The following is a 24,335-nucleotide window of genomic DNA, read 5'->3' on the forward strand; positions in this document are numbered from 1 at the left end:
TGTTAATATCTTTAATGTCATTATTTACAATATTAAGGTAAAAGAAAAACTTGCAGTCTTTAAAATGTAACAACATAGGTTTTGAGAATGACAAAGTTTTCTATAAAAGTATTATAGCTTTGGTGTTATCCCCAGACTCCTGGTTATTACACAACCGTGTAACCCATGGCTATTCTGAACTTTAATCTCCAGCCTCCTTACACAGGTGTATAAGATGGCTCCAGTACTTCATAAACTAAACCAAGAGCAAATTAAGATATGGCCTGATGCTCTCTAGGGAAGTTTCTTAATAATAATGGGCTTTTTATGTAGTAGATACTCAAGAGTCAACTGAGTCAACTAGGTAAGGAGGGATAAAGAAGGCTGGGCATGGCGAACTGTAGCCCACCCAGAGTGCTGAATCTGTGACAGTGAAATAAACCTACACTTCAGAAAGTGCTCTGAGAACCTAACATAACTCATCCCTCTATCCTTTGTAAGTAGCAACCTGGAAGGCAGCAGCATCAGGCAGAGCTTTTTTAATTAGGCAGCTATGTATTTTGTCAGAAAATTTACTAAGCAGTTGGCTAAAAGAATGATTATCTCGAGCTGCACTAACTCTGACTAGTATCCATTAAACATCTATGGTTTTGGAGAAACCTCAAAGATAGCCAGCTATGTGCCAAAGAACAGACCAATGGCTACCAATACCACAGTTAGCACAAATATAAACCACATAGTTTGCAGGAAAAGTTTATTTAATGGGGAGACTAAGACTATGCAAGATGGTTACTAGAAAAACATCTTTCAGTCTGGATAAATACACAACAAAGGATCACAGCTGAAATACCAGTGACCGTCACAATAGGAAAGGTGGTCAGCTTGTGGAATTTCCCTTTTGGTAACCTTAAGAAGTCATTTTAGCAGTACTAACCATAAAGTATATGTCAGGCACTGTAATAAACTCTTTACAAGTGGTACTTCATTTAGTCTTCACGACACTGAGGTAGGTACTATTAAATGTCCCCATTTTACAAGTAAAAAAATTGAGGTTAGAGAGGCTACAGAAGGTACCTGAGGTTTGGGAAATGTAGAACCAGGATTTACACCTGGAACTCCTAGGCAAAAAAAGTATTTTAACAATCACAATATACAGCTTTACTATATTAGTAAAATTTAAAATTTGTTTTTGTTCATTGTTCACGATGCATGTTTTAAAATGTGAGGGTTATAGCTTATCTGTTAGGACAAACTCTCTAACTTCTAATTAATTGATGGCTAGCCAAACATATCTTCAAAAAATAACTATTATAATTATACCTTAGTTTTCAACAACCAAAACAACATATCCAGAAAAAACTAAATTCCTTAACCGATAATTTGTTAGTTAATCTTCAATAGCTGGCACTAATCTTTGCCCAAATGAGGTAAGGCCTCCATTTCTGATTGGAATAATTTATTCTTTGGCCCACAAGAAATCTTAGGCTATTAAAGGTAAAAATCATGTCTGTCTTGAGTTTCTTAATAATAATGGGCTTTTTATGTAGTAGATACTCAAGAGTCAACTGAGTCAACTAGGTAAAGCTGAGCAGGATAAGGCTTTATTCCCAATTTGCTTTCATCACTCTGAATATAAGAAAATGATTCTAAAATAAACATTCTGTGGTTCTATTAAGCTGTTTTCAACTTTACATTATAAAAATGCTTAAAAGTCGAGACATTATACAAAATGAATACCTGAATTCAAAGATATATCTAAAATGCAAAGCAAGGGTATTTAAATATTTCAATGGCTAACTTTCGAGGGAACAGGAATTGGCATTTTCTAGCTTCTGTATATTTAAAACAATTTATTAGATAATGACAGATCTTGCAAATAGAGTTAATTTGGCAAAGGTGAAAGGGAATCTGCTGTCTTTATCAATCTTGGAAAAGTCTGTACTATATTCCCTCTGGTAGAACATAATTAGGGATGCAAGTAATCCTGTTTGGTGACTATGGGGTGATATTGCCATCTAATGGCCATTTTTCGCCGCACGTGATCCCCTTTTCCGACTTAGGCGGCAATGAAGAGACAATAATCAGGTGCATACACTTAAGCACTCATCTTTACATCTCACTGAGTTATAAAGTCCTTGAGGAAGGGACCATGGCTATGTATTTTCTTTCCTGCGTTAGGTATTTGTTAACATTGAGGTGAGAACATGTTCCGGACCCACTTACATAATAAGCGTATGAGAAAGGACATTTCATTCCTCATTCTACTCCACCTTCCCCCAGCCCTAACTCTTCTGTTACTCAGGCCTGCTTACAAGCTGCCAACTGTAAAAATTGTGGTAGACTATCTCAAGTAAGTTTCCATTCTCATGACCATATTACCAATGTAAGTGGCACAGAACAGATTATTAATCAACTAATTAAGCAAATTATGCATTACTGGCTTATCTTTACTTCCAAAGGCTTATCTTTACTTCTAAAGAAAAATAAGGCAGTGAATTCCTCCAGCTGCCAAATGAAATGCAACGAAGTTGTCAGCAGAATTTCAGAATCATTATAATGATTCTAATAGCCATGTTTTATTGAATGCTTATAATGTGCTAAATATTATTCTAATTGCTTTATGTGCATTGTATCATATAATCCTCAACAAACAGAAAACAATGTTAGATTTTTAAAAATATGCAAATATGTCTAATAAAGTTATTTATTTAACTTTAGTTACCCAAATTACTTTGAAAAAAATGGACTGCTTTGGCAGGTAATTATTCTTTGCAAGACACATACTGAATGACCCAAATTTATAGATGAAAGAGGGTTTATTTATTTATTAATATATGATAGCCTTGGCTCAGAAAAGACAAATGAAGGCCCAAAAAGGAATTACAGTAACTTTAAAAAATATATTAAACATATCCAAGATCCTAAATATATTATTCTCCCCAAAAGCTAGCTGCTTCCAAACTTGATTTGATATTTTGCATGTTTTCCCTACGTTGCTTGGTAAATATATTTGCTTCTCCTTTCTGCAATCGACGTCTGACAGCTGATTTTTGCTGTTTTGTCAATTGACGTTTCACCTTCTGTTTCACCAGTTCCTGGAAAGATTTCATAAATTAGTATTACTGATAATGAACCATTTCAAAAAGTACACTGCTAATATCTTTTCTATTTATATATTGACACCAAGAATTTTTAAGATTCCAAACACTGACAGTACTATATAGAAACTGTTATATAGGAGAAATTAAATTCCAAACAGAAATACAGATTATATAGCAAAAAATATAGTGTACAGGCAGAATTTTTAAAAAATTACCATAGTGCCACCTAGTGTCCATCATGAAAACTGATGGAAAAAACAAGATGAAAACTGCTTGTTCTTCTGCTTTTTAGGTTAAAAGTAGGCTTCTGTAAGTAGGTTTTGTAATAGAAAATTATTTTTGAAAGCATTCAGTATTGCTGAATATATCCAAGAATGCCTTCACAGTTTCAGCTGTAGAAATGACCTGATGGTAGCAATCACCCATGGAAAAGTCTTCATTTGTTTTTTGATCATAAATTCAAGTTACTTATTAGTTAAGATACACTGTGCATGTCATATGACTTACAAGATGAATAAGAAATGTGAAATACTCAGTTCACAATGACCTTTTCTTTCTCTGAAGCACTACAGTCTGTTATTTAATAACTGTATATAACCTTGTATCATTCCACTTGTCTCCTAAAAAAGAAGATAGCTGCAAAACTCTGCAAAGCCAGGAACAAGGGTCTTCTTTTTTTTTTTGAGACAGGGTCTTGCTGTGTTGCCCAGGTTGGAGTGCAGTGGCAGGAACACAGTTCATGGTGGCTGCAACCTCCTGGGCTTGAGTGATCTTTCTGCCTCAGCCTCCTGAGTAGCTGGGAACACAGGTGTACACCACTACACCTGGCTAATTTTTAAATTTTTTGTAGACAGGGGTCTTGCTAGGTTGCCCAGGCTGGCCTGAAACTCTTGGGTTCAAGCGATCCTTCCACCTTGGCCTCCCAAAGTGCTGGGATCACAGGTCTGAGCCCCTATGCCTGGCCAAATTTGTACTTATATCCAAGTACAAATGGCTGGGCGCAGTGGCTCACGCCTGAAATCCCAGCACTTTGGGAGGCTGAGGTGGGCAGATCACCTGAGGTCAGGAGTTCGAGACCAGCCTGGCCAACATGGTGAAACCCTGTCTCTACTAAAAATATAAAAATTAGCCAGCTGTGGTGGTGGGTGCCTGTAATCCAAGCTACTCGGGAGGCTGAGGCAGGAGAATTGCTTGAACCCAGGAGGCGGAGGTTGCAGTGGGCTGAGATCACGCCACTGCACTCCGGCCTGGATGACAAGGGCAAAACTCCATCTCAAAAAACAAAAACAAAAACAAAAAACAGCAACAATAAAATTTTATACCATTAACATGTACGTCCAAGTGTCTGAGGCTGTCTTACACACCTTATAATCCTCACAGTGACCAAGCTCTTAATCTTCAGCTCATATGAATGACTCATCCATCTCAAACCTGATCAATTTATCAAGTGACCTACATTAATTTTTTGAAAGTCATCAGTTTGTATTCTAAGAAAAAATTACTTGAAATTTAGTCAACAGGCTGCCTAAAATCAGGACAATTGAAAAAGAAGGTATTTTGAGTTTTACCAACAAAAAGTCATTTGGCCTTCATTTTACACATAATGGTGGCAGGACACAACTGCCACATCCTTTGAGAAACATTCATTTATTAAAATCAAAGAAAGTACCGGTTTCAAGACAAGTCAAAAAGCAATCAACAGAAGTCTGTACCTGAAAGGCATACGTTATTGTTTAATGAGACAAGGCAATCAGATCACAGTAGTGATCTAATAAACATTCAGTACATGTTGAATGACTACTTACTGGAGGAATTGTTGAACAGCTTGCAACACTGCCTGAAGAAGTGATACTCAGAGTTCTTGTTCTATACTGATTCATAGCTCCCACAGTTTCTTCATCTCTAAAATTAAAAAACCCACAATTTATCTAGTTAATTTGTATAATGTAATGAATCCCATTTGATTAATTTATATTATTTTTTGCATGCAGCAAAACTGAAGACATAAAATACTTCAGAAAGATCATTATATTTTAAAATTTCTGTAAAGATAAAACTACCTACTGTTAAGTTCTATATATTAACAATTTTCATTTTCCAGCATTTTGTTAGTCACTATCAAAATTTAAAAACAGTAGAATGCTTTAGCCATTGAAATTTATCACCTCCCCACAATTCATCTTCCCTTTTCTAATAATCCTCTCGTCTTCTTTCACTGAACTATATAAATCTGTTTCTCCCTATCTAAATTTTTGAGACTCTTTCCACCTTCACAAACAGAAGGTATAATGGAAACAGACAGTACTCATTATAGTCAGCTCCACAAGGGTAGGAAAATCTGCAACCTAGAGACTAATGTTTTTCACATGGCTCAAAGTTTCAATATATGCAATGTATAAAAACTCGGACAATATTAACTCCTAACAGTTAATATTTTTCAGCAACATCTGCTGTTCTGCTTTTACTTTGAATAGAAATTTTGCCCAGCATGTATCCAGAGTGAGAACAAAATTATTGTTCCCATTCTGAGTTTAAAAGACCATTTAATCCTATATAGGTTTTCTTCTATCACTGGGATGGTTAATTTTATATGTTAACTTGACTGGGCCTCAGGGTGCCATATATTTGGTTAAACATTAACTTGGGTGTGTCTTTGAGGGCGTTTCTGAATCAATAAACTGAGTATAGCAGATTGCCCTCCCCAGTGTGGGTGGACCTCATCCAATCCATTGAAGGCCTGATCAGAACAAAAAGGCAAAGTAAGAGAGAACTGTCTTTGAATTGGGACATGGGTCCTCTCCTTTCTTTGGATGTGGACTGGAACTTATGCTATTGTCTCTTCTGGTTCTTAGCTCTTTGGATTTGGACTGGAACTGTACCATGGGCTCTCCTTGGTCTCTAGCTTGTTGACTATAGATCTTGGGACTTTCAGCCTCCATGACCCCATGGGCTAATTCCTTATAATAAAGCTATTTATTCTGTTTCTTTGAAGAATCCAGTCTAATACAATCACTTACTCAAAATCCTGAGCCTCTGTCACCCCTGACTCTTTTCCTTTTAAGCTTCTGATTTAATTTTCCAAGTTTATTATTTAAATGGCAGTAGCCCTGTGACACAGATACACAGCTATATGAAAAAGGAACAAAATTCTCATGTTTTGCTTCAGGAACAAAACTGTAAAGATAAAGGTAGGCTTAAGATATAAGCCCAAACATGTACTGAAAAATGTTTAATAAATGTATTGCCGAACTAATTTTAATTGTTATATTACTACTTTGAAATAAATAAAACCAATATTTCATTTAACTACAGTTTGATTCTGAATAAGCAATCCCAAATCCAACAATTAAGTTTTAGAACTTTTCCTCATCTAAGCTGAGCCTGATTAATATTTCCAAAAAAAAAAAAAAAATTCTTAAAAGAAAACATACTATCATTAGATAATTTTAACTACACATGAAGAAAGGATAGAAGGCTCAAGGTACTAGAGAAAATTCACTGCAGATGTTTCATATAGAAAGTACATTTATTTCATGTTTTAATATTTACATGCCTTTACATAACTCAAACACACATCAGATGTGTAATTAGGAAAATATATGAGGAATAACTCATCCATCTAAAACCTGATCAATGTATCCAGAGACCTGCAATAATTTTAAAATCATCAGTTCGTATATATATATATTTTTTTGAGACGGAGTTTTTTGCTCGTCACCCAGGCTGGAGTGCAGTGGCACGATCTTTGGCTTACTGCAACCTCTGCCTCCCAGGTTCAAGTGATTCTCCTGCCTCAATCTCCCAAGTAGCTGGGATTACAGGCACAGGCCACCATGCCCGGCTAATTTTTATATTTTTAGTACAGACAGGGTTTTGCCATGTTGGCCAGGCTGGTCTCAAACTCCTGACCTCAGGTGATCTGCCTGCCTTGGCCTCCCGAAATGCTGAGATTACAGGTATGAGCCACTGTGCCCAGCCATCAGTTTGTATTTTAAGGCAGAATTACTTGAAATTTAGTCAACAGGCTGCCTAGAATCAGGTCAATTGAAAAGGAAGCTATTTTGAGTTTTTAACAACAAAAAATTATTTGGCTTTCATTTTATACATCAAGGTGGCAGAATACAATTCTGCCACATCATTTGAAAAAAACATTCCTTTACTAGAATCTAACAAAGTATCAGTCTTAAGACTAAAGTTAAAAAGCAATCGACAGAAGTCTATACCTGAAAGGCCTGAATTCTCTATTTAATGACGACAAGGCAATTAGATGAGGGCATTCATCTTCATACTCGTCAGAGCCAGCAGGGACGACTCCTCCTTGCACTCTCTGAGCATCTTGCCTGTTGTAATTTTCAGTTCTGTTTTTCTCCTCAGAAAATTCAGTTACAGAGTTGTTTTCAACAACCTGCCCTTTTATTTCTTCTAAAGCTTGATTGAATTCAGTCATTTCAAAACTCTGTGCATCAGCACTGTCTTCTGATAAACTGTCTTCCTTTATTTGTTCAGGGTCTCCAGATGATCTGCAATAGCAGCCCTCTGATTCTTCTAGACAGTTCTGTTCACTTTCATTTTCTGACCTATAAACCTCTGCTTTTTCTGCCACTTCTCCATCTGAAAATGAGAATTCAGATCCCTCTTTTGTTTCAATATTTTTATCATCTGGACCTAATGGATGAAGCAGTTCATCATCTGCCTGCATTTCCTTTGTGTAGCCACTGGCAGAAACCTCCACATCAAGAGTGTCTTCCCTCCTAGAAAAAAAAGGTGTCAAGCATAGAAAGAGAGAAAAAATGTTTATCTAAGAGGAGCAAATATCTACTCCTCTGATAAATTATGATTCAAGTGAGTTTAATAGGTTATATGTTAAAAATAAATTTTCCTTCCCTAAAATGTAGTATTTAAATGACACAGGTATACAAATATGAAAGGTATATGCTGGCTGTCATTTTAAGAATAAAATAACTGAAAAGCAACAATATAAATAAAAAGGTTATAAAAACCTCAGCTTATGTTTATTAACTTTGTAAATTAACTTTCAAAGGGGGCTAAGGATTTCCTTCAGATTATGACTCATCCCAGATCAGAAAATATCTTGTGTATAAAATAAATATGAGAAAACTGAGCTTTGAGAATGCACACAATAGTTGTGTCTTGAGAATCAATTAGATACCTCCTGGTCCTGATAAAGGAAAAACACAAATTTCAATGAATGTTTGGTGTTATTCCTTATGAATGAGTTACTCAAATAGCATCCAAAATAGAATAAAAGTTCTTGAATTTATAAGAATCTAGATACGTCCCCTTCCTAAAATTCAATAGCAGTGCCTTAATGGACCAAATGCAGGTATTTTCAAGTTTTTAAGTTTCAGTTGTGTACTACAGAGCAATGACACCTAACAGTGATTACGTGTCAAAATTTGGAAAGTTTTTTAGATGAAAATGTTAATTTTTAGAAATACACAGACCAGATATTTAAACTGTTCTATTATGTAAAGCAATGGGGAGTACAAACCTGATATCCTTAAAGGTTGGAAAAAGCTCACTTTCGTAGCTGAAACGTTTCATGAAGAAATCTCTAATGCATTTAACATCTCTATCAAAATACCTGCAAAAGCAAGAATCATTTATGATATAGTCTTTATTGCTCCTTTTTCCTTATTAGCCAATGACAATATACTTATTGGTTAATGGTACTGCTGCTCCTTACACAAGGAGATAAAAGATGTTACACAAAAGAAAAAAAGATACAAATGAGTTACCAGTGTGTTTGAAAAACTAAAATCCAAGGAAATCTCAAGGATATAAGCTGTCAATGCCATGCAGTTCCTACGGTTAGGAAAGTCAAGGTTTTCTCATAGTTACTGGTATATAGTTAGATACACTATGGAAAGATGAATGTGAACCCCAGGAAATAAGATAATGGGCCTATGGTTTGGGGATAGGTTTCCACTTACTCTGTTCTTCCTGAGTCTGGCTATGCTTCCCATCAGCAAGACTCACTAGAACCCCTAGCCAACTGAAAAATCTGAAGATAAAAAGATATTAATTTTAAATAGTTAAGTTTGGAGACTACTGAATTATGTTTATGTATCTTTGTTATCCATTAGCGGATTTGCAATAACACCCAAAGGGATAAATAATGCTACAGCCTATAAAAATAGTCTTTGACGACATGTTAATCTGGATCAAAAGTAGAATAATTTCTGAATACCAGGCTGCCTTTTTGGGCCGCCATAAAGCAGCAAAAATGGATTCAATTCTCTAGAAGATTTCCAGACAAGGGAGAATTAAGGACAGGATAATGCAGAATTGACTATCTCTTTGAGAAAGATGAAGTTTGGAAATAGGAAGATAATGCCTCTCCTCTTTGCTCACAGGGTACTCTGGGAAAAATACTAATATATTTTAAAAAGACTATTTTATATATGTTTACATCTCCCTACGAGACAGTAACATCTTCTAAAGCATATATAGGGCTTATTTATATCTCCATCTCCAGCAATTAGCACAGCTCCTTGGCCCCAGTACTGGTTCATAAAAATTGAAATTAAATCACAATGTCTCTCCATAGAACGATGCAACCTAAACCTAGAATGTCATAATCTGTCACAGTCTGGAGGCTCCTAGATGTTCCTTTATTGTGTGACTATGTTACTCCTTATTAATAAAAATGGTGATTAGTCATCATCCAAAGAGTACTGACCACCCAAGTGCCAGGCATTAATCTTTTAGTATTATTTTGTTGAAAACATTTAAAAAATTTATTTTCAAATGACATTTCTTTCTGTAGCATAAGTATAGACATTTTCTACTGGGAACCGGGATGAGGAGATGCTTCACTTAACAAAACTACTTCAAGCTCAATCTCTGGAAGAATTAATATACTCTACTATATAAGTGATACTAGTTGTTAGTTTAGGAAAAAGAAGTTTCTCATAAAGCTTGGAACAGAAAGAAAAAAAATCCTTAGTTACACTCAATTGAATCATGAACCACAAGCAAATAAAGGATAAGGTCCTATTTCATGACTTGGCTGGTTTGGTTTAAATAAGTAATGTGAAGAATATGATTATCGCAGTATATCATGATTCTTCACTGTGTCAGAGATAAAGTTTTATGTGAATTTTTTTCTAATAAATAAAGCTAAAAGTGACAAGAGGTAATTATCACTGGTTTGACAACTGAGTCCAGTCCAAAACCACAACTTTTATTCAGATCATTGAGAGATTACTGAGTTATACTTGGTGAATCTCTCTTGGAGGCAATCATGGAACAGCAAGAAAAGGGGAAAGACAAAAGTGGTTCTAGGGTTCCCCACTACACTCCCTACTGTTACCTGTTTTAACAATTGGTCTTCCATCTAAAAGTCTGTTTGAACAAAGGGTTCCATGGCTAAGAAAATTGGACTTTTGAACGTCTGTCAATTTACAACAGAGAAATTCAAATTCTTATGGGGAAAACTCTAGTAGTTATACTTTAATAAAAAAACAAATTTTTATAACGTTAACACTAGCCACTTCAAACCAGTGACTGACCTAAATAATAGTATCACAAAATTGAAAAATTATGAAAAAATGATTACATTCTAAACAAACACACCCACATCCAGAATCAATAATAGCATGTATGGGCCGGGCACGATGGCTCACCCCTGTAATCCTAGCACTTTGGGAGGCCGAGGCGGGTGGATCACCTGAGGTCAGTAGTTCAAGACCAGCCTGACCAACATGGAGAAACCCCATCTCTACTAAAAAAAAAAAAATACAAAAAATTAGCCAGGCTTGGTGGCACAAGTCTGTAATCCCAGCTCCTCGGGAAGCTAAGGCAGGAGAATCGCTTGAAGCCGGGAGGCGGAAGTTGCAGTGAGCCGAGATCGCGCCATTGCACTCCAGCTTGGGCAACAAGCGAAACTCTGTCTCCAAAAAAAATAAAATAAAATAAAAATAAAAAAATAGCATGTACGTACCACTCAGCATTGGGATGAGAAGTTGAAACCATCTGTGGAAAATCAATCATGGTGATATGGTCATTTTCATCCAAAATGAGATTAAATTCATTAAAATCTCCATGAATCAGCCCATGATTTGCAAGTTTGACAATTAGTTCCATAGCTTCATCATATACTGATGCAGGATCTTCAACATGGTGTATCTGACATCTGAAAGTATTTTAAGCATGAAAATAGGTTATTTGTATTCATTTATGGTTTTAACGAAAGTATGCATGCATGTGAACATACATATTATTTCCATGCCCTGTCTCCCCAGCAGCTTTCTTCTCATTCCCATCAGCACACAGATATATCTCCCATCTATTAATAAAAAATAGCCACACTGCTTCAATTCTGTATCTCTTTTCTACTACTACCTTTCTTTGATCTTTGCAGCCAAACTTGTCTACATGTGCTTTTCCAATTTGTTTCCTCCTACTCTCTGATACCATTTCAAACAGGGTTTCATCCACCTCATTTCAATAGCCCTTGTTGAGACTACAATGACTTCAATGTTGCTAAATCCAAAGGTCAATTCTTAGTCCTCATCATATGTGGTCTGTCAGTTGACCTCTTTGAACATTTTCTTCACTTAACTCTTGGGACACCATTCTCTCCAGGTGTTCTTCCTTCCTCATAGATCATCCCTTCTTAGTCTTTTCTATTTGTACTTCATCTTTTTTGTTGACCTCTAAATTCTGGAGTTCCTCAAAGGTCAATCCTATGACCTTTTATTTTCTCTTATTTAGACTCACTCTTGGTGATCTCATCTAGGTTAATGGTTTAAATACCACATATATACTGATTTTAATGTAGACTTCTCTAACTCCCAGGCATCTCAAACTCAGCATGTCCAAAATGGAATCTCTGATTCTGTCCCACCCTCCAACTCCAAAATGCTGTTCCTGTAGCTTTCCTGTTTCTGTATGTGGTAGCTTTCTCCCTCCAGTTAATTTGCTACTCAGGTGAAAAACCTTGGTGTCACCATTGACTCATCCCTTCCTTCACATCCATATCCAATCCCAAATCATGTTGGTTCAACCTGCAGAACACATTCAGAATCTGACCACTTTTCATCACCTTCACAACTATCACTGTAATCAGAATTACAACCATTTCTTGCCTAGATTATTATAATAGCCTCTTAACTTGTCTTCCTAATTCTTTGTCTCCCCAGTCTATTAATTCAGCAAGCAGAGTGAACCTCTGAAAACACTGAGATCATTGATTGATGAGATCACATCTCTTCTCTGCTCAAAATACTCCCACTCCAATAGCTGCTAATCTGAATCAAAATTTGATGAGGTTTCACCTTATTAGTGAGACTTTTCTTGACCACCCTACATAAAACAGTAGTCTCCTGTCCCGTTAGTACTTCCTAACTCCCTTACTCTGCTTTTTTTTATCCATAGTACTTACTAACAATTGATATACATTTCCTTTAGTTATTTATTGCACATCTCCTTCCATCAGAATGTAAATTCCATGAGGGCAGGGACTTCGTTTTGTTCACTGCTGAGAATAAAAGTGCCTGGCACCTAACAGTCTCTTAATATTGAATGAATGAATGAATCACAGAGATTACAAAGTTCATATTGTCACAATGAAACTGGGTTTTTGTCTTTGAGTCTATTCCTTTAAATCAATTTTAACCTCCCAGAGGCAACATTTCATTAACTAAAAAAAATTTTATTAAAAACCCTGAAACTTAAATTCATTTATCAGGATTCATGGCTTTAAGAATAATGAATACTTACAGTGGATAACCATTTATGAGTTCCATGACCACTGCATGACGATTGTAATCAATTGGCTTTGGAACTGGAAATTTCCTCTCATACAATGCCTAAAATGTTGCAAAACAGGTGTAAGCTAATGAACAGGTCATTACTCTTTAAAGAACAATAAAAGTAAATATACCTTTCTACAACCAGAAAAGAAACACACAAATCTTTATAAAATTATAGTTAACACATGGTTATTTATGCATAGCTTATTTATTCACTGCACAGAATTAGCCATACATAAAAAGCAAATTTTAAGCAAAAGTTTGAATTCACTTTTCCACCAAAAATGAACATTTACAAAATGTTATGCACTGTGCTGGGGTTACAAAAATGAGTGTTAAAAAATTTCTAAACACTCTAAAATTAGTGTTAAAAAGCCCCCAAGAAGCTTACAGTCTCTTAGGGTATATCCTTTCCTATTTTGTAAGTCTCTGACATTTGTTGAAATATGCTCGAAATATTTAAATTGGAAACAAATTGTAATTTAGGAAATACTCGTCTTCTGACATATTAGGAAATGAGGCATTCTAAAAGAACAGACATTTTGGTTTATAGGGCACCGACCTTTTTCTCCAGGCCACAATATGCAATATAAATCTATTATGTGAAAAACATACACTGTTGTAGTCTGATTCAAATGTTAAGACTCTCCATACATCTTTTCCCCTATGCTTATTGTCTTCGATCTTACTGTTAACAAAGCCCTGTTATTACTTTCTTTAAAATACCTTAGATTTATGCCCTTTGACATTTAGAATGCTAGTATTAGGAATGGCAAAAACTGCAATTACTTTTGCACCAACTTATACCTGTAAGGAGGCATATACCTCATTACTCCACAAGTGTTCTAGCTCTTGCCATTGTATCTAACCTATTCTATGTACCAATACCAGACTAATCTGCTGATGTTAATACTCCATTTAAAAATATATACATTGGGATGGGCACGGTGTCTCACATCTGTAATCCCAGCAATTTGGGAGGCCGAGGCAGGTGGATCAGTTGAGGTCAGGAGTTCAACACCAGCCTACCAGCATGGTGAAACCCCATCTCTACTAAAAATACAAAAAAATTAGCCAGGCGTGGTGGCACATGCCTGTAGTCCCAGCTACCTGGGAGGCTGAGGCAGAAGAGTCGCTTGAACCTGCGAGGCAGAGGTTGCAGTGAGTTGATATCGTGCCACTGCACTCTAGCCTGGGCGACAGAGCAAGACTACATCTCAAAAAAAAAAATTTTTTTTACATTGGCTGTAAATATTCTTTTCAGTTTGAACAACTTTTCCTGGTTTTCAAAACTCTTTAATCCACCTGTACAGTCCTAGTTCTCCCAATATTCTCTCCAATACACACCGAGAAATGCAGTCAGGACAGTCACCTCAGTGTCACCTGAACACATAGGGCTCACATAGATTCATGTCATTGCCCATACCACTTCTCTGCCAAAATGCACTGTCTTAGGGTCAAATCATATCCAAGCTTCATGGCTCCACTCAGCTCCACTCATTACCTGAAACCCCCTCCATCAACTATTCTATCACTTACTGAAGTTTCTCTAAATTCAGCATATAATTAAAAAAAAAAAATTGTTCTTAGGCTTGCAGTGGTGGCTCACGCTTATAACTCCGGTACTTTGGGGGGCCGAGGTAGGTGAATCTCTTGAGGCCAGGAGTTTTGAGAGCAGCCTGGGCAACACAGCAAGATCCTGTCTCTACAAAGCAGGCATGGTAGCACATGCCTATGATCCTAGATACTTGGGAGGCTGAGGTGGGAGGATGGCTTGAGCCCAGGAGGTTGGGGCTGCAGTGAGCCGTGATTGTGCCACTGCACTCCAGCCTGGGTGACAGAGTGAGACCTTGTCTCGAAAATAAATAAATAAATAAACAAAAGGTTCTGTTTCATATGTGTTTGTGTTATCTTCTCAACTTTAAGACACAGATTGTACTGGTTATTTCTTTGGCATCCATCCACTCCTTCACCCTACACTACCCCAGCAATTAATTTCAAAAGGTTGTCTATTGCTTACCTTTTGTGAACAAGAACCAAACTACTTCCCACTTCCCAGATATTTTTCTTTGCTTTGTTTTTAAATACTTTTTTTCAGTGTAGACCATTTTGAGCATACCTAGACAGATCAATAGCACGTGATAAACTTAAAGAAAAGAACTTGTGCTATCGCCTAGACCTCATGCTATAGCCCAATCTTTATCTTCTTGTTCCTCTCTTATGAAAAATAAATATATTTAAGGAGTGCATTTATGTGCAACCAGATTCCATTCCTATACCTTCAATATAAATATCCTGAAAAATACCTACTACACTTTTGGGAAAATGTGTAAATGATCCCTACCAAGCTGCTCATTTACTGACTGAATATTACAAGATACAAACTATTAGTATAAGACAAGAAGTACATTGACATGTATGGTATCAAGTATTACTAATTTATACTGCCTTAAGAAATCTCCCATGATTAGTGAAAAATTTAAGTATATAACCCACTCAAAGAACAAGCTGAATCCTCAAGAAACAGGTGTTCACACACTGTAGCAATCTTCAATTCAAACTGTTTTGAAAAATGAAGATAAACTATGACAAATCCTACTGGCAGAATTATAAAAACACAATTATTACCTTTTGTTTAACTTAGTTATTGTTGGATATATTTAATTTGGATATTATTATATTTAACAAATCTATGCTGAACTTAATTTTGAAGGCAAAAAGTTAAAAATAAAGGATTTTTTTTTTTTTTTAATGTCAGGGGACAGTACAAATGTAGTCCGCCAGTGCCACAAAATATGCAGTCAAGTTCCAGTATTTGGGGAAACTGCAGGGGTCAGCACACCTGAAGTGCAATGAATAGGCCTAACCCTGAGAAAACCATCTTTGAGATTTTGACATTTCATCTGCCAGGTTAAGCATTTTTTTTCTATTTGTATAAATGTATGAGGTACATGTAACATTTTGTTAAGTATATATGAGTAGTGATCAAGTCAGGGTATTTAGTGTGTTCATCTCCTGAGTACAATACATTTTGTTTACTATAGTCACCCTACTCTGCTATCAAACATTGAATGTATTCCTTCTAATTGTATGTTTGTACCCTTTAACCCACTTCTCTTCATCCTTACCTCGTAAAAACTAAAGATTTTTACCTTTTTTGTTTTTTGAGACAGTCTTGCTCTGTCGCCCAGGCTTGAGTGCAGTGGCACAATCTTCACTCACTGCAACCTCTGCTTCCTGGGTTCAAGTGATTTTCCTGCCTCAGTCTCCCAAGTAGCTAGGATTATAGGTGGCCACCACCATGCCTGGCTAATTCTTGTATTTTTAGTAGGGATGGGGTTTCACCTTGTTGGCCAGGCTGGGCTCCTTACCTCAAGTAATCCGCCCACCTTGGCTTCCCAAAGTGCTGGTATTATAGGCATGAACCACTGCACCCAGCCAATTTTTACCATTTTTAATATACATATAAATCTATAAATGTTTGTTCCTTTATGTGAAACAAAAAACTAGCCAACTTATCTGAGACACTAAGGTTTCTACAGATGATAATTACCTAGTGTTTTCAATTAGAAACAGACATATGTATAGTTACATCTATTGAATAGATATATATACATCTACACATACATATTTGGGAGGTAACAGCATCATTAATTATTTTTGGCTCTTTCATCTTGTCAGCATTATAGAATGTGTGGCCCTTATGCATTAGTAACAATTTAAAATACCTTAACATAGAAGGAAATCACTTAAAAGAGCCCAAATAATCAACAGAGTTATTTAGGATTGAGTCTGTCTGTAGGAATTGAGTCTAAGGTGAGAGAGATGTGGGGACAACAGAATCACACTTGTCATTAAGGCCTTTGAGACACATGTATTATTTGGCTAAAAAATGCATGACTATAAAATAAAATAAATACCTTCATATAGGCAAATTCCTTCATGGCAGAGAGACGAGATAAATAAAGCCAAGACACATTGTGCCTATGTTTATGATAATCGCGTTTGTTTTTCAGATTTCGAAACGAGGTTCTTCCTAGTCTGTGAAGCTTTAATGCAAATTGTTGTCCTTCTTCATTTGCAACAATGTAAATATCTAGAGACAAAATTTCAAAAACCATTATTACACGTTTATTCCAATCAGTTAAAACAATTCTAACTTCTCTAATTTTATTTGTATCAAAAATGTCATTTTTCCTAATAGATTGAGTATCCCTCCTTATCCAAAACCTTCGGACCAGAAGTGTTTTGAATTTTGGATTCTGGTATATTTGCACATAAATAATGAGATATCTTGGGAGTTATTAGAAGAAAATTAATTCCTGGTATAAATAAATTTTCAGTGATAGACTTTCAGAGAAATAATAACCTACTAATTAAGGGCACCTTCTGATTTGTATTGCTTCCAATCAACTTTCCAACTTACTGTTTAGTTAGAAAAAAGGGAAAATTAAAAGAGGAAAGGTTTCTGAAAGGAAAGCATAAACCAAAACAAAGAAAATACTTTGCACAATACTATTAGCACTTACCTGATTCTTTGCCAACACCCATCTGGTTTCCAACAGACTCAACTACTTGTCTAGATGAAAGTGTTTTCAAAGCTAGGTAATCATATCCTGCATTTGTCAACCGATAGCCCTGGACAGCTAGACAAAAATCAAAGGATAAAGACTGTATTTCAGTTACATTGTATAACCAAGTCACATAAGTTCAAGTCATAAGAAAGATTTAACAATAAAGTCTTCATTGGAAAAAGATAAACTGCCCAGGCTCACAAGCTGCCAATTTCTTCCTATAATCTGCATTTCTTCTCCAGTGTACTGATAATCAAAATGTGACCTACAGACAGGTCTATAAGTGTTTGTGACAAGATAAAAGGAGGAATTTCAGTTCAATTTATATATCAATTTGACCTAGAATTTACGTCTGTTTTTGTATATCCATTATCCATTTCATTTTTCTAGTAATTTTTTTTTGTATTTTATTAAAGTAAGGATCTGTGACAGGTTGGAAAAAACTAACCCCTCACCACAGATGGTTTCAGAAGTAATGATCTAGGGTATGACTGCTGATTGTATTTTCCAAAGATGGTAGCCACAATATCTCTATCCTATATGCTCTTCTGCAGTACCTACATGCTTTTCTGCAGTACCTACATGCTCTTCATGCTCTTCTGCAGTACCTACATGCTCTTCTGCAGTACCTACATGCTCTTCTGCAGTATCCTACATGTTCTTACTACTACTCTTTTTTCACCTCCTTTGATCTGGGTGTGCCCTGTGATTATTTTGACTAATAGGATATGGCCGAAGTGTGTTTTGTCAGTTCTTCGTCTAATGCTTTACTAGTCTGGCAACTTCTACTTCTTGACTTTTGGAACACTTGCTCTGGTGGAAACCAATTACCTGAAAAATCACAAATGGTGCCTCAAAATACTTACTTTTGGTACGCTCCCAAGCTATGAGTTTATGTTTCACTAATTCTCTTAAAACTTTATTACAGCCACCATGTTTAAGGCTGGCTATAGAAGCAATCAAACTGCCGGGAACAATTTCATGGTTCTTCATGCCCATTTCAACCTGAAATTAAAGGAATCATTATATAATCATAATCAACACAAAGCCTTGTCTATCAAAACCCTGCGAAATTAACTTCTCCTTGAAACTTTCCCGACTATGCAGTTCTCCAACTAATTCTGAGACATAATCACTTCCGTCTCTGAAAATATTTTTAACTGCAATTTGAAATCTAATCACTGATATTTGTATTGGCTTTCCATTTCAAGAGTAGGAACTGTGAGTGCTAGACATACTGATGACATTTGGTCAATGCTAAAATACTTGATGACACCTAAACATTTGTCTTTAAAAACTACAGATGTGCCAAATATTTATTAAGCAGGTATTTAATGAGAAAGTACTACATGTAGGCATCGTAGAGGAGATATATATATATAGATATATATAGATATGAATGATAGACTGGATAAAGAAAATGTGGCACATATACACCATGGAATACTATGCAGCCATAAAAAAGGATGAGTTCATGTCCTTTGCAGGGACATGGATGAAGCTGGAAACCATCACTCTCAGCAAACTATCACAATGACAGAAAACCAAACACTGCATATTCTCACTCATAAGTGGGAGTTGAACAATAAGAACACATGGACACAGGAAGGGGAACATCACACACTGGGGCCTGTCGGGGGGTGGGGGGCTAGGGGAGGGATAGCATTAGGAGAAATACCTAATGTAGACGGGATGGGTTGATGGGTACAGCAAACCACTATGGCATGTGTATACCTATGTAAGAAACCTGCACGTTCTGCACATATACCCCAGAACTTAAAGTATTTTTTATATATATGTATATTTTATGTATTCCTCAGAGGTAAAAAACATATATATATGTGTGTATATATATATATACACATATGTGTGTGTATATATATATACACGTGTGTGTGGGTATATATATACACATGTGTGTATATATATACACATATGTGTGTGTATATACACATATATGTGTGTGTATATATACATATATATGTGTGTGTATATATATACACATATGTGTGTGTATATATATATACACATGTGTGTATATATATACACATATATGTGTGTGTGTATATACACACATATATATGTGTGTGTGTGTATATACACACACACACATATATATATATCCTACATGCTCTTCTGCATGTGTATATGTATATGTATATATATATGTGTGTATATGTATATGTGTGTATATATATGTGTGTATATATATATATGTGTGTATATATATGTGTGTGTGTGTATATATATATATATGTGTGTGTGTATATATATATATATATATATATATGTGCTTTTTACCTCTAAGGAATTTTTATCTCATGATGGAAATTTTAAAAAATGGTACACATCTAAGTTTTTTAGAAGTTAAGAAGTGGTAAGTGCTTAAAAAGGTAGCTCAGGGCAGAATAAGAATACTTCAAGCTGAGGGATCAGTTCCAAGGAAGATGCAAAACCAGAGACTGACGTTTAAAAGATGTGGGCATACAGAGAAAACAGACAAAGGGATATTAGTGAAAGAAAAAGATTTGAAAATGGCACATTTGCGAGAAAGTACTGACCACAGAGAATAGCTGAGTAGAGTGGCAGCTCAAATGGGATAGCATATAGAGTTCATGCAAACGCGGCTGGAAGATACTTCTAGGATAGAGAAGGCATTAAAATGTAGACCAAATAATTTTATATTTTATCCTGATGAAACAGGAAACTCTTAAAGATGTTTAGGCATGGGAGACACATGAACAGGGTTATTTTAAGGACATTAATGTACCAGGAATATGCAAATTAGCTTAGAGATGGCAAAATCTGAGGGGGTACTCTGGAGAACTAAGACAGAAGTCCAGCTCAGAGGAAACAGCAACCAGAACAGGGTAAGTGGTAGTGGTACTGGAAGGAAGGAATGAAAAATCTTTAGGAAGTACTATGGGAGAGCTTGGCAATTAGATGTGGAAGGGTAAAGGGAATGGAAAGCCACAATTGGAAATGAAGAGGAAAGGCAAGTTTTAAGATTTTATTATTATTTTTTTATAGAGCTTGGGAAAAGAGAAAGGGGATAGAAAAAAATTGAATTTGGTTTGAGCACCGAGAGTCAAATAAAAATGTTTAAAGGAAAACTGGAGGCCAGGTGCAGTGGCTCTCACCTGTAATCCCAGCATTTTGGGAGGCCAAGGTGGGTGGATCACGAGGTCAAGAGATCGAGACCATCCTGGCCAACATGGTGAAACCCCAACTCTATTAAAAATACAAAAATTAGCTGGGCATGGTGGTGTGTACCTGTAGTCCCAGATACTTGGGAGGCTGAGGCAGGAGAATCGCTTGAACCCAGAAGGTGAAGTTTGCAGTAAGCTGAGATCGCGCCACTGCACTCCAGCCTGGCAACAAAATGAGACTCCGTCTCAAAAAAAAAAAAAAAAAAAAAAAGAAAAGAAAAAAGAGAGAAAATTGGAAAGGGACCTATATTTAGGAATGAAGTTATAATTAGAAGGAAAAATTGTCAATTATTTTATAGAAGTGAGAGTTGAAGATGTGAAGTGGATGCTATCACTGAGCAAGAGATAATGGAAGAAAAGGAATGTTTGGGAACAAAATTCTGGGGCAAGTTCATATTGAAAGCTAAGGGCAGCTGGTCAAACAATGATTACTGATATAGGAGGAGCCAAAGAAATAAAAGGGAAGAGAGGCCCAAGAAAGGGTACCAACACTGGTGAGATTCAACTGAGACTGGAATGTCATATTTAATGACTAAGTCATTTCTTGGTGAGCTTTACAAATAATTTAAATATTGAAGCGCCAATCTTTTGGAATATAAATCTGGCATCATTTTGATGTCTCACCAAAACCTTAACTTTTAAATTTAACTTATTTTCCATGCTTTGTCTCTGCCTCCCCCATCCTCTAGCACTCTTACTTTTGATCCCTACTTCTGTCAGAGGCATTAAGGAATGAGTGTGCTGAGAAAGCAGGAAAGGAAGGTATCTTTCCGAAGTGACAGTAGGTTTTCATAGAGAAAGTCCAGCTAATTAGAAGAATCTACATGAGAGACAAAGTAAATATTGTCTTCCGAATTTCACACTGATTTTGCATTTGATAGTTTAATCCTTAAGTGCTATTTAAGATTAATTTTAAAAATCCAAAACTTGAAGCCTTAACATAATACAAGAACCGGTGTGACTCACATCGCATATCCTATTACATAATTACACAATATAGGTAGTCCTTATCATGGGGTTCACTCCTTACCAAAAGATAACGGCTCCTAAATAAATGTACTGCTTTATTGTACAAATGTCTTGATCTATATATTAATTTCTGTGCCATAAGACTGAGGCCATAAAATCAGATTTTGTTACTCCCCTGATTAAAAACATTAAGTGGTTACCCCCACATTCTTTACCAAGCCTCCGAGGCTCTGTAGTACATAACCTCTCACCTTTTTCCGCTACATCTCCAACCGTTAGTGTGTGTCTCACTTTGCTCCAGCCACACTGGCCTTTCCTCTCTTCAAAGACTTTTCTGTCTCAAGGCCTTTGCACTTACTACTGCTGTTTCCTCTGCCTCCAACTCTTTCCAAGGACTTCACTGGGCTGTCTCTTTCTCACACAGCTCCTATTATTTCCCCATTCATTCTTCCATTTAGTGAATATTTATTCATTGTCTACCAAAGGCCAATAACTTGTGCCCCTCCTCTCCACCAGATACATATACTTTCTATGCCATTATCCTTTATCATTTTCATAGCATTTATCCATTATCCTATTTTTCGTTTACTTGATGATCTGTCTCTCTCCACTTGTCTGTTTGAACAAGTGAACCTCCTAATGTTGCTACTAAAAACCCGACAAATATGTGTTGACTGAATGAATCAGAAAGACTGCTATGCGACTGAGTCTGTTAGTAGGGAAGTCAATATTATCAAATCTCGGGGCGGGGGGGCGCTTAAACCTTTCACAGCTGGTCGGAAACTCAGGATCAGAGAAGTTTCCAGGCCACAGAGATGCATGCGTTTCTCTTCAGCGTAAAGCGAATAGCAGCAGAAAAGAAGACAATTATTAGAAGACGGGACCTTTGCTCTATCTGGGGGAAGATAAGCTCCCAAACAAAACCTTTTTAAAAATCCGACTTTCTGATGCTCTCTTCTCCATTCCCAGCTTCTGCCACGTCCCGGGTCCCACAGCGTGCCTGCTCAGATCCCAGAAAACTTGCAGGAACAGGAAGAGATCACACAGTGGTAAGGGGCAAGGGAGAATAGGAACGGCGGGTTTCTTACCGCGGTCAAGACCCTGAAGTCATCTCGGCTCATGTAACGCAACTTGGCCACATTCACCTTCCCCATGGCGGCCCCAGTCCGACCCCAGATGCCTCTCCCACAATAGCCGCAAAGCGTAAGGCAGGTCGTTATTCCGGCCTCCAAGCGCTTTACAGCGCCAGATGGCTCGCGCACGCGCTGCGTCTTACTATAGGTCCTTGTTAATAGATAGAAGTGCTGTTCTCATTGGTATAGGAAAATAAAACTACTTGTATGTTTTATAAAGCACATAGTATGTAACAAGTGAACGTTTTATTTTTGTGTAATTTTTGCATTGTGACTGAGTTGGCGGAGTGTAGATGTTCTCTACAATGTGCCATTTTTTTTCCATATCTGTCAGGACTCGCTGCCTCAATGACACGTTCCGCCTCAGAGAGCAAAGTGGTTACTTAATGGGAGGAGCAAATTTTTTCCCGCAAACAACTTCTACTCTAGGCAAAGTGACTTCCAACAAGACAGGGGTAAAAGAACCTGAGCTAGAGTCCAGACAACCAAATCTGTTAAAGGTAAAGTGGACTGTAATCACACAAGCACGCCCTCTACTAATTGCGCCTGCTCCGGCAGCTCCGGAGGGCGTGGTTAATGGAACTCATGCGCTTGCTCAGTACTTCTCTTAAGTTGGTCCGGGAGGCTTCGGAGTGCGCCTGCGCTGTTTGGGGTAGGGGTTTAAGGTGACACGTGGAGAGCGCGGCGGAAGTCCTTACCTCTCAGGGCGCGTTTCCAGAGGAAGTGGGGATTTGGATAGTTCGGGCTGACCTACGCGGATAGGACTTCGAGGGCCCAGGAGCGATTTAAGGATTTTAGAATAGTTACCCATACTGGCTTTGCAACTCCAGAGTGCAACTGTAAGCTAGTTGTACACCGACGAAGAGGATGACTATGATCTGCCTTGTCTTTCCAGCTAGGATCCGTTAGTGCTGTCAGCTCGCAGAATGGAAAAGGAAAAACAGCCTTCTATTCCCTCGATATTCAAGCCTTTGTCTGCTTTTTACATGCATGCAGCATGTCTTTGATTAACCATATTCAACCAATGGACATCTCCATTTAAACGGAATTTTTCTTTCTGTGCTTACATAAGAAGGCATAGAAATGAATTTTTTTATTTTTGAGACAGAGCACGGCTCTGTCACCCAGGCTGAAGTACAGTGGCACGATCTTGGCTCACTGCAACCTCTGCCCCCCAGGTTCAAGGGATTCTTCTCCCTCAGCCTCCTAAGTAGCTGGGATTATAGGCGCACACCACCATGCCCTGCTAATTTTTTTATTTTTAGTAGAGACGGGGTTTCGCCCTGTTGGCCAGACTGGTTTCAAACTCCTGGCCTCAGGTGATCTGCCCCCCTCAGTCTCCCAAAGTGCTGGGATTACAGGCATGAGCCACTGCGCCTGGCTGAAAAGTTTTTTAAAAAACCAAGTGACTAACTTTATTTGTTAATAAAATTTACATACCAAATTTATGGGGTACATGAGAAATTTTGTTACAAGTATTTAGGGTGTCTGTCATCCAAATACAATATATTTTTGTCTAACTATAGTTACCCTACTCTACTATCAAACATTGAATATATTCCTTCTATCTGACTCCATGTTTGTAACCGTT

General features: G+C 37.0%; 1 protein-coding gene and 1 non-coding gene across 2 annotated transcripts; both read right to left on the reverse strand.

Moving 5' to 3' along the window:
- Positions 1 to 718: 718 nt before the first annotated feature.
- RIOK2 (RIO kinase 2) lies at positions 719 to 22,869 on the reverse strand. Its single transcript, XM_003277201.2, has 10 exons — positions 22,700 to 22,869; positions 18,300 to 18,438; positions 17,389 to 17,505; positions 16,780 to 16,955; positions 12,828 to 12,916; positions 11,047 to 11,238; positions 8,593 to 8,685; positions 7,304 to 7,831; positions 4,886 to 4,982; positions 719 to 3,074 (listed from the first exon to the last, which is right to left on the reverse strand). Exons 1-10 carry the CDS (start codon positions 22,763 to 22,765, stop codon positions 2,910 to 2,912), a joined length of 1,662 nt encoding a protein of 553 aa, XP_003277249.1. The 5' UTR covers positions 22,766 to 22,869; the 3' UTR covers positions 719 to 2,909.
- Positions 15,615 to 15,778, reverse strand: LOC115832048. Its single transcript, XR_004027523.1, has one exon. It is a non-coding gene; the product is annotated as a U1 spliceosomal RNA (small nuclear RNA).
- Positions 22,870 to 24,335: the final 1,466 nt, after the last annotated feature.

Source organism: Nomascus leucogenys, chromosome 2 (assembly GCF_006542625.1).
Source record: "Nomascus leucogenys isolate Asia chromosome 2, Asia_NLE_v1, whole genome shotgun sequence".
Classification (NCBI taxonomy): Eukaryota; Metazoa; Chordata; class Mammalia; order Primates; family Hylobatidae; genus Nomascus; species Nomascus leucogenys.

What these genes read in the sequence shown, in the direction of transcription:
- RIOK2 (XM_003277201.2), bottom strand. Translation starts at nt 22,765, where the DNA reads ATGGGGAAGGTGAATGTGGCCAAGTTGCGTTACATGAGCCGAGATGAC. An exon ending in GGGTGTTGGCAAAGAATCAG is followed by an intron (nt 16,956 to 17,388) that starts GTAAGTGCTAAT and finishes TTTTGTCTCTAG; the next exon opens with ATATTTACATTGTTGCAAAT. An exon ending in CTCATAAATGGTTATCCACT is followed by an intron (nt 11,239 to 12,827) that starts GTAAGTATTCAT and finishes AAATACTTTCAG; the next exon opens with ATGTCAGATACACCATGTTG.